The following is an 11,099-nucleotide window of genomic DNA, read 5'->3' as shown; positions in this document are numbered from 1 at the left end:
AAGGTCACTGGGCTGCCCGCCGTCTGCATGGTTTGCTCACAGAAATGTTTGTCGCTTCGGAGCTTATCATGAAAACTTGATGCTTTCAGAATTAAGGAGCTGGCCGGTCTGCAATCTAGGCTTGTCTTGGCCACTGGTCGCTGGGAAGACTGAACAAGGCCTTGGGCCTCTCCACACCCATTTTGTCAGTTGGAAAGCACAGGGGAGCTCAGACTGGGGACCAGAGTCCCCTGGAGAAAGAACGTGTTATCTAAACACAGCACGTGTGCTGGGCCCCACAGCCGGGACTTCTGACTCGGCAGGTCTGGGTTGGGGTCAGGAAATGTGTGGGTGCCCAGGGGGCTCCACCCCCACTGGTCGGGGACCATACTTCAATGATCCGTGTGTGCAGACCTTTGCAAGATGGACTCTGATAATGACTTCGATTGCTTTAGAACTCAGAAACTCTTTAGCTTGGTAAGCCCGGCAGTTCAGTTTTGGGAAAAAACAAGTCTCCTTTTGAGGTCTTTTCATCAAATTCAGCACATCCTTGGTGGGGGCAGAGAGCCATGCTTAAGTGCACTTGGCCAGTCACTCAATGGTGGGTGCCCGCTAAGAGGAAGTGACCTAAAGCGGCCTGGGATGGGTGCTGAGGACTCTAAGGGACTAAGGACCCCCGGGATATGGCTGCGACCACGGTTACGAGTGATACAGAAGGCCAGTCTCATGTCACTGAAACCCCAGGGTTCCCTAGTTCTGATCGCTGTTAGAGCGAAGACAGGGGCCCATACATGCGTTTTCTTCCTTCCGTCACCTTTATGAGAATTCAGTGTATGAAGGCCAATGCTGAGATGTAATTATAGGATCAAAAAAAATCCCTGACTGAGGCAGGCAACGGACCAAGTCATGCTGCATTCCCACTTGGGGGATGGAGGGCCGGTTCCTAGTTTCGAGAAGTGCTCTTACCTGAGTCTGAGTCAAAATCCTGGCTCTGGGGGTGGCTCTGGTGGTAGCTGCCAGGCTCTCTCTCTCAGTCATTAGCTCTTTGACTCAGACCCGATCCCAGAAGCTATCAAAGAGGAAATACTCCTAAGAGAAAAGGAGAGATACGCTCCCAGCCACACAGCCCATAAGCGACCAGTCAGGAATTAAACAAGGGCTTGTGCTCTGGGTCTGAGTTCCCAAGGACAAGTTGTCCAAGGAACAAGTTGTCCCTGACAGCTCGGGGGTCCTCTGCGCCTCACAGACTGCCTGCCCTGAGCTGGGAGGAGAAGCCGGCATGCCCACCCGGGCCGGCACCTGTAGCTCTGCTATCTAACATCCCGTTCTGCACGATTGCTCTCTCTGTCACCCTTTGGCAAAGTACAGTTTCCTTATGTGAAGGAAAAGCCCTGAAAGTCTAGAGTTGGATTTACATGAACAAATTTCCCCAAGTCTTCTTTCTTCAAAAATGCGGAACGTTGGCTCTGTGCCATCTTAAGCCTCCTCAGACATAAACAGGCATCTTCTGGGGCCTGGCAGCTTCTCCCAGTGAGTTCAAACTACTGTGGTGGGCTGCTGAGGTACACAGTCAGTACCAACTTCTTCTCCCACAGCCTGCAGTGAGGGCTGCAGACCAGAGCACGTGGCCAGAGAGAGGGCATTGCTGCTGGTAGAGAATCATTTCATTATTAGATAACTTCCCAGAAAGTGTTCTCCAGAGATGCCAAGTGAAAACCAGATGGTGGGACCCACTGAGCATTTCCAGAGAGTGGCAGAATCAGGAATCTGCCTCATGGACTTCGTCCTGATCTGAATCACTCAAGGATATGTCAACCTTTGCTTCCTGGGAGCTCTTTCTGCCACAACCGTCAGAGGAGCAGGGAAAGCAAATCCTGGTTCTGGAGTGAACCCGCAGGAGAGGGCAGAATGGGGGGATGGGGGAAAGATACAGATTCTAAACCAAAGTACATAAAACTTTTAATGAATCAACTTTACAAAAGACAATGGCATCAAAACATCAGACGCGTTTTACAAAACTGGTTCTAGGTTGTGAGAACTAATCCTGGAGATGGATAGCACGAGACACGACAGAGCAAGGCGACAGGACCACGGATCCCACTGGGGCCCACGGACAGCCACTGGCGATGAGACGCGTGGGTGAACACAGTCAACTCCCATGTGGGGTGACAGAAATAAACTTATTCACAAATACTGTGTGTTTAATATCAGACTAGCAGATGCGGTTGGCGAGCTACCATATTTTCCAGAAAAGAACATGCACCGGAAGATAATATACACCCCCTAGTTTTATTGCCTTAAGAATTTTTGTTTATTTCACGTCAGCCGTCTTTGTGAGTTCGTCGAACGCGTTTCTCCTATAACACACACTCCTTTTCCTTCTGCTTCGGAGTAAGCACAGTGCAAGTGGCAGAGCGATCTTGGCACACGTCAGACACCAAACGATATGCCACCAGGGTCATAGGAAGGAGTCTGAAAAGGCTCCATAAGACAGAACAGAGCACGCACATCAAAAACGAGGGACAAAAGTTTGCGGTCAGAAAGTGCGTTGTACCTTCCCCCAAAATACAGTCTTCTTGCCCAAATGAAGGCAACTCTTCAGGATGCCAGGTTGCTCTGGGAAAGGGACCTTGACATTTCTGTGTTTACAAAGTATGTCTTCAGCTCCCCCTTGCCTTTCACGTTGATTATTCCTCTGCAGGTGCATGTGTACCCCAGGGTCTGGAGGATGAGGCTTGTCTCCTCGGTGACCTAGAAGCACATGGACAGATGAAGAAGTGGTCAGTGTCTGTGCCGCACGGCCTCTGGGAGGTCCCTTCACCGCAAAGATCAAGAGCCAAAGCCACTCAAGCTCTTTGACTCATTCATTCCACTCCTGAGAAATTAGGAGAGAGAATAACTCAGAGGAAGGAGAGCTTTTTTAAGGATAATGTGTGGTTTTGAGCTGTGACAGTGACAGACTATAAACCACCTAAAAGTCAAGTGATGTCCGGGGGGAAGCGAACCGTGACGCTGCCATGATCCGTATCGTGGATGAGACTGTGGAATAAGCAGGTCTGCTTCGCCCCAAAGGAAGCATGAAGCCTAGACCCACGCTCTGGTTTCTCCTACGTGAGGGTGACGTATTCACATAGAAGAGACCCGGGGAAAAGACAGGAAATCAGGGTGTGTTGGAGTGGCGGGATTCTGGATAATCTTTACAAATGGTCATGAACGTCATCTCACGATGTCCTAAATCTGAGTAACAGATTTTAATAGGTGGGAGAGGACATCCTGAGAAGTCTATGTGTTCCTGCAGGCGGCCCCGGGCTTCCGGCTGAATGCTCGAGAGTAAAACCGGAAGGACACAAGGAGTCCACACTAGCCTTAGTTGGGCAAGACCCTGGTCGGGTCCTGAAGGTTCCCTCCCTTCACTGAGTTGGCTGTGAGATGCTAACAGGGCTGGGCCCCTCCTTCGCAGCCTGAAGATGACGGGACGGGGCAGGTGATTCCTGCCGCTGCCCCGGGGGCTGGGAGCCTAACTGCAGAGTTGCAGTCGGGTCCTGCTGGGGGCCGCGGGGCAGTGAAGCTCCGGGCCGGACGGCTCTCCTGTCTGAGCCTGACACCATCTTAGCCTGAACGTGTGCACTGGGCTTTGCTCCGGGCCCACGTCTGGGGATGGCAGCCCAGGCCTGCCGGGGTCTGTCTGCTCGAATGCTGGGAAGCCTCCTGCTAATGACGCTTTCTCAAGCAGAGAACAGGTGAGGCGAGAAGAGACTTGGCTCAGGACAGGTCTCGGCTCTGGAGGTGGGAGAAGACCTTCCCATCAAGAACACGGCCCCCAGGAGGGCCTCTCAGGAGGTATCTGGGTCTTGAACAGAGAGGGAGGGAGCTGTTTTTCCAGAACTCCCTAGTCATGCCACTCTGGAAGGGTGTGAGTGTGCAGGGGAGAGGGATTTCCTCCCACTTCATCAGAGAAAATGGACATGGCACCGGGGTGGGGGAGGGGGCAGTCCCCTCAAGTGTGTGGGTGACACCGGCGAGCTGGACGGGCTTGTGGACGGCACAGCAAGGCTATTGTACAATTCTGCTTTTGGATCAGGCACCATTGGGGGACCCTGTGGTGAAACAGCCTCAGTGGGCTTGGTGGCTGGGAGAGCGGTCCAGGGCAGACATTGTCAGGAGACGGGGCAGGAGCACAGCAAAACCACAGAAGAACCCAGGAAGGTATCCAGGGGCCCCCAGAAATAAGGATGAATTGCGTGGTATAAAGGTCTCAAGGGCAGGCTGATGGAACAAGATAGAAAAATCACTCTCTTCCCGTGGCCAGCCCCTAGCCCAGGGGCCGGTGTGGGTCTTTGGGACCCTTATGACCAGAGCAAGAGAAGGGGGACGCAGGTGCCAGATGCTCACATCCTCCCCTCCCCTAGGGTTGGCTCCAAGTCCTGGGGGAGGACTGGTGAAGCCCCAGCCCGGGGCGGACTTTGCATCCCGGATTAGAACCGGAAGACCATGGACATAGCCGAGAAACTCAGACTACAGATATGTCCTCGTGATCAGAGTTTTCAGGGGCCGTCAGAACTAGAGGATCCTACAGGCATCTGACTTCCGACCTTCCACAGAGAACACACACATCTTTTGGAGCCTCGGGGGTTCACGGAGCAGCTGAGGTGTTTGCTGGCGGGGAGCGGGGGCCCGGGCGTCTGTGGGCTAGCTGCCGGAGTGCGGGACGCCAGCCCTCGATCCTGGGATGGAGCAGCAGGGAGCTGTCTCCGGGAAGAGCCCCGGCTAGTGTCCAAGTCCAGGGGAAGCCCGGCTGCGTGACCCGCGGGCTTTCCCTGCTGCTGTCTGGGCTTCCAGGCGAGAAGGCTCGGGGGAGTGGGAGGCTCCCTGATCCAAACGGCCTGGTCCCCAGGCCCGGGAGGGGCTCTGTAATGACCTCAGCACCTCTCACTACTTTTCGTGCACATAAGAGGGAACGCGAAGCTACTGGAGGTGGAAGGAACACGTGCCTTCAGGAGAAGGAGTTCACGGACACCAACCTCCCAGCTGCCGTGCTGCGTGAGCACACACAGACCTGCCGGCGAGCTGCTCTCCCGACGAGAAACCCGCCTCGTCTCCGGGCTCCAAGCGAGCAGAGACCCTCCCAGGGCTGCTCAGCCCCCAAACACCCGGAGATTTACGAGGCCCAATATCCTCCTGGAGACACACGGGAGCTCAGGCTCATTTGAAGCATTGATCTGGGGGGATTTACGGGCTCCAGGAGGAAGCGCTCTCCCTGACCAGCCGCTCTTAAATTGTTTTTGATTCTTATCCCGAGTACTTGAAAACCACCCGGAGAGTCCTGCAGCTTGTTAAGGTCACTGTCTGCTGAGGGTGGCAGGCGTGGGCGGGGCTAGGTTGGCCTCCAGGTGGGAACGTGTGTCTTTGACAGGAGCACCCTCTCCCACACCAAATGGAAGACGCCTTGTTGGCCAGCATTGCTGGAACATTCCTGCGCAGGGGGAACAGGTGACCCACAGGCAGGAAGGCCCAGAGGCCATGGTGGCATCAGCACACGGTGCAGCTGGACTGCCAACACGGCGGCCTGTGCCCCTCGTGGGGGGAAGCGGGCTGTCTCCTCAGACAGTGACCACCGCTCAGCCCCACTTCTGTGGCAGCTTCGTCTGGATTGGCTCTTGTGAGCACAGCCAACTGGCTCTTTTCCCTGGCAACAGCGGTTTGGCCGGGAAGCCCTGGCTGTTCCTCTCCTCCCCACGTCAGCTGTCATCTCCCCCTTCTCTTTGTTGCTTGGTCGCTCACTTTCAGCGACAGTTGACTAATCATCTGGCTGGAAGAAGATGAACACTGAGAAGTGATGTTGGGCCCGTTCCATATAAAAATTAGGGATATGCTCTAGGAAGCTCACAGAAATGGAATCCTCTTGAATGAATGGGGTAGGGAGCATGAAGGGCAAGTGAGCGGAAGCTGAATGAAGACCCGCTCTTGACGACATGGGAGTGGGTCTCCTGCTGAAGTCAGTAGAGAACTCGGAGTCTCTGCCACAATGTTAGGAGGCACGGTTATACCTGAGGACTCTAGCCAAGCCAAGGCACACAGAACAGGGACTTATGGACTTCGTGAAGGACCAACACAAGAAAAAGTGTATGTCCAACGGTTTTCGTACAAACTTGCCATGTGGCAGGAGTTTATCTTCCAGAATATAAGGAAGTTGAAGTGACATGTGGAACCACTGCTTTTTGAGGGTGAGGCAAACTCAAAGTTCTGCAGAGACACACACGCACACACACTCTTCTCATTAGAAGTCAGTCTCTCCTTCTAGATGTCTGGTATCATGTTCAAGCATCCTCCCTTGGGTGGATTCCAGCACTTTCCCATCATTCTAGAGAACCAAACCCCATGCTGGTCCGATTTGGCACTGCTATTACCTATCACCCTCGTCATCCTACCCCTCGTCTTTCCCCAATGGGCTCTATTTCGCTACCCTCCAATTCAGCCCCCAGGACAGGAAGTCTGGGGGTTATGGCTGGTGTTGGTGATACTATCCCTCTCCCGGCAAAGCACCTTTTGAGGTGCTGGGCCGCGAGACGGAAGAGGAGGGACATGTCCTGCCCTGACTTCACGCTCAAGTATCTGACAGCCATGTTGATTTTCATGATTGTTGACTTTCACCAAGGTGATAATCTTTATATTATTACATTCCTAAATGATTGCTAAGAGTGAGTACAGAAATGAATTAACCTTTCCCCAATAAAAAAGGACTTCTGTTCATGTCGATGTGTTTCGAGGTTTCCTCAAGATTTAAGTAAGTTTCAAGACTCTCTGTTTTAGTATGTTATTATCATTATTACACTTATTTATGGTTTCAAGAGGACACAACCGGCCAATGCTTACAAAGCACACTGAATTACCTGTATTTTGTCCAGCACGCCGGTGCTGTCCATCCTGCTGGCCACATTTACAGTGTTGCCCCAGATATCATACTGCGGCTTCTGAGCTCCAATGACACCCGCTATCACAGGTCCGTGGTTAATACCTGTAGCACAGCAGAGCCAGGTAGATTCACGTCACAGCCACCGTCTTAAACAGAAAAGCTTCACAACGATATTCCCAAATCATCGTTACTGAACAAACATTAGTCCAACCCATGGGGTTCTAAAGCAAAGAAAAACATTCTTTTCCCTTCTTAACCTTGATTCTTGATTATGTCCCCATATATCATTATTATTCCATTGTTATGTTTTTAAAAAACCCAACATAATAGTTTCCTATGTTGCTACATAATCTTAGGCAAGTGATGATCATTGTGTTTTCCAATAGTTGTGGAGTTAGGGTTAATTTTGAAATACACGTCTTTCTGCTTGAAATGGCGACCCTGAGTACAGTGAACGGCAGTTCTGCCGCTGCTGGACTTTGGGGTCCGTGCCGCCACCTCGCTGAACGCCCCCTGCCAGACACCAGAGATGTGTCCTCACCTGCTGTGCGCTGTTCCATGCGCTTTATATGTAAAAACTCCTGTGGTTCTCACAACAGCCCGACAGGGTGGCTACTGTCATCATCACTTCCAGCTTCGGGCACGGAAGCAGAGCACGGCACCATCAGACAAGCAGTAGATGGCAGAGACAGGTGGCTCCATGGCCCCTGCTTGCAAGGACGCTGCCATCTTAGCTGCCACAAGTGTCCCATGCCCAAGGCTTCTTCCCACCTTGAGGGCTGTTGCCTTGGATAATGTCCCAATGGCAAGTTTACTGAATTCCAGAGGAACATGTTTGTGCTGGGCTAAACCACCTTCCAAAGGACTCTCTGACGTGCACTGTGCTGGTGAGGCTGCCTACCCATGTCAGCGTCAAAACAACACCACATCTTAGTAGGAGCAATACAGACTCAGATGTGAGGGAATTCTGACATAAGAGGCTGCAACCGATAAGCCTGGGGAGGGTCCCAGGAGGCTCGAGTTTGCAGGGATCTTTGGGTAGACAGGCTGGCCCCTGGTGGGCAGGTGCTTGGGTACTTGCCCCCCTGGAAGCTGTGCTCTTTATAGCTTTGCCTCCATTAGACTGAGGACACCCCTACCTCTGGCGTATGTCTCCTCACCAACTGTGATTCCCCAGGGAGACCCCCTAGAAGTTTGCTGGAGAAGCTCTGGAATCACTACTTAGCCCAGATGGCCAAGACCCCACTGATCGGACAGATTTCTTGCTATCCCAGTTGGCCCATGTGACTTCCCAGATAATCGGGGTGCCCGATTCCTGCCGAAGAGGGTCATTCCACCCCAGACCACTGCTGACATTGGTGACGGTGGCCGTGACTGCCCCCTCAGTTCGGAACCGTGATTATAAGCCCATGGTTATTACGTGCAGACACCCGAGCTCCGGGTGCGCTGAAGCCACGGAAACCCGATCAGCTTCTCTAATCAGAGCGGCCCGGACCCCTCCCCCACCCAGTGCTCCAGGCTGGATGAGTCTTTGCCCAGCATCTCAGCCCAAACAGGCAGACCCACATGTCTCACAGGAGTGGTGCCGAGAAAGGCCCCAGAAATAGAAACAGAAATACAGACATGGGTCGATTGTGCCCCCTACGTTTTCTGCTGGCTCTGAGACCCCCGCCTCCCTGCGGGGTCACCTTGCATGGATTAAGGAGAGTGTTTCTGAGCTATCCCATCTCCCACTCCTGAACTGCTTAGTGTACTACCCTTGGTTACAGACCTAAGGCCAAGCTTCCTCTTTGCAATGGAGAGGTGGGCAGGAAGCAGAGTAGAACACCGTTCTATGAACACAGTTCCACAGACTCTTTGAAGGTATGCGAGAAGTGAGCAAGAAATTCTGCTTTTGCCGAGTACACAATAAAGCTCACACTCTGCTTTAGACACCCCAAATAATTTATTCTAGCTTCTGGCTGGTGCTCTTGAACCCCTCTACCGTCCGCTTTTCTGCTGGCTGCTGAGTCTTGCTTGGTCAGCGCCTGGCAGGGGTGGGGGATGGGGGAGAGCCTGGGTTGATTCCTGGCACGGGGTCAGTCTACTTAGTGCAGGGATGTGCTTAAATCTTGGTCCCCACTAACAGACTGATTCTGTAGCTTGCCCTGCAGAAAAGGACTCGAGGAGTGAATTCATCTCTTCTTATTTGTATCATTTTTGGGGGAAATATTACTCTCCCGAGTTCCTACCGCGAATGGCCACTGGATGGCGCCACGCAGCCAAGTGCAGCCAAGCCGCCCCCAGAGTGAGGCCCAGGGCTGGGGAGAGGCAGCCCCAAGGCCTGTGAAACACGGAGCTTAGGCTTCCTCGGAAATCTCCAAAAGCTGGTGCGAGGAGTGAGTGTACAGATACTATTTGTTATTTGATAAGCAGAGTAAAGTAAACACTCAACAAATTCCTGCCGAAGAGGGTCGGTTCCATTACTTAATTTGGAAAATGCGGTTATGGTCTAGACCAAGAAAACTGCTTTTTTGGGATGTAACGCAGGTGACCAGTGAACAGCTGTCCGCATCTCACCCTGCAGGGAAGGGTGGTGCTGTTTTGTCTGTAAATGCTTCTCAACAGAGCCGTCATGCCCCCAGGTAATAGATTTTTTTTTTTTAATTTTTCTTTTTATGAGAGCGCTTTGATGTTTGAAGAGCTCATTCTCTCAGCTGTCAAAACAATCAGGAGGCTCTAGGGTCAAGGAGATGCCTCCACATCCTACGTGGTCAGCAGGCCGTTGGGCAGTCCCCGCCTGCCCAGCCCTGCTCACCTTCTGGGGAAGGCAGTGCCTCACCGAGCCCAGCTGGGCCCGCAGGCGAGGAAGTCGGAAGGAAAAGGCGTCCAGACTTGGACAGTTAACAGCACAGACGAGCAGCCTAGAGGACACCTTTAGCTACAGACCCGTAAACACGCCCGGGTTTTAAAATTCAGCACATACACACAGCAAAGGAAGAAAATTGCTCTAAATATTGGGATTTTTTTTAAAGTGAAAATCTGTATGCAAAAGAAATGAAAAGCCATTCCGATGGAATTTATTATGAGACCTACTCGTATGTGGACTGGCTTTCAGAAGGAGCAAAATGTATGGCCAAGAGGAACATAAAAGGGTCGAAGAACCCGCACCCGCCATGAATGGCCACGACTGTACCCCAGCCAGACGGCTGTGCGCTGCGCTGAGGGCTCAAAGCACACTTTTTATGTGTATAGACATTTGAAAAAGGCAAGTAAGCGTGAAACATGCTCATGAGTCAACTTAAAGTAAGGGAAGAACTTACAAGAAAACTTTAGAAGAAATTTAGAAATAATTTAAGTATTTTAAAGAATTTTAAAGAAATACTTTTAGAGAAAGTTGGCTTGAATATCCAATCAGAAAAGCTGTGGGTATTTCAGAACCTGGGACACATGTTTAGGGTTCTTGGAGGCTGTGACTGCCAGGGGTGTGTGACTATTTCAACAATTCTAAGATGCCTTAAAAAATATATATATATAGGGGCACCTGGGTGGCTCAGTGGGTTAAGCCTCTGCCTTCGGCTCAGGTCATGGTCTCAGGGTCCTGGGATCGAGTCCCGCATCGGGCTCTCCGCTCAGCGGGGAGCCTGCTTCCCCCCTCTCTCTGCCTCCCTCTCTGCCTACTTGTGATCTCTCTGTCATATAAATAAATAAAATTAAAAAAAATATATATATGTATGTATATATATATTTACATTTTTATATCACAATAAAATTACAATTACATTATAAAATATATAAATATATTAAAATACATATTTATATATAAGTATATTAAACTATATTAAATGTTATTAAATATATTTAGATATTTAAATATAAATAAGAGTTTTGGATCTCCAAGCCTGGATGCATCTCCCAGCCCATGGCAGGTGCTGATTTCATTGGCAGGGGTCCCTAAACTAATGGGGTGGTTTACAGTCCATGCTGTGCCGCCGGCGTAAGGCCGCGCACGGGGCTTGCAGAGGGACCCGGGCCGCAAAGGGGCCGCAGCGCGGCTGGAATCCAGCGGGAGGACCTAACACAGCGCTCACAGCCGGGCTCCTACCAAAGGCTGTTTTGTTTTCTAGTTTGTACAGAAGTGTCTCAGGGGCTCCTCACTTCCCTGGGCCTCCCGCCCCCCGCCCCATCCAGTCCTCCTGCCCCGCAGACGCGGGCCTGGCTCTCCCCG

The 11,099-nt window shown here is 51.7% G+C and overlaps 1 protein-coding gene across 1 annotated transcript in view; it reads right to left on the bottom strand.

The window, feature by feature from the left end:
- Positions 1-1,921: 1,921 nt before the first annotated feature.
- Positions 1,922-11,099, bottom strand: part of ADCY2 (adenylate cyclase 2) — a 422,161-nt gene continuing 412,983 nt past the window's right edge. The window contains exons 24-25 of the mRNA XM_047729460.1: positions 6,870-6,994; positions 1,922-2,730 (exon numbers count right to left, since the gene is read on the bottom strand). Of these exons, the coding sequence (XP_047585416.1) occupies positions 2,578-2,730; positions 6,870-6,994 (278 nt within the window). The 3' untranslated portion in view covers positions 1,922-2,577. The remainder of the gene's footprint in view (positions 2,731-6,869; positions 6,995-11,099) is intronic.

The sequence above is a fragment of the Lutra lutra genome, chromosome 5 (genome assembly GCF_902655055.1).
Source record: "Lutra lutra chromosome 5, mLutLut1.2, whole genome shotgun sequence".
Lineage (NCBI taxonomy): Eukaryota > Metazoa > Chordata > Mammalia > Carnivora > Mustelidae > Lutra > Lutra lutra.
This window is presented reverse-complemented; position numbering and strand designations above follow the sequence as displayed.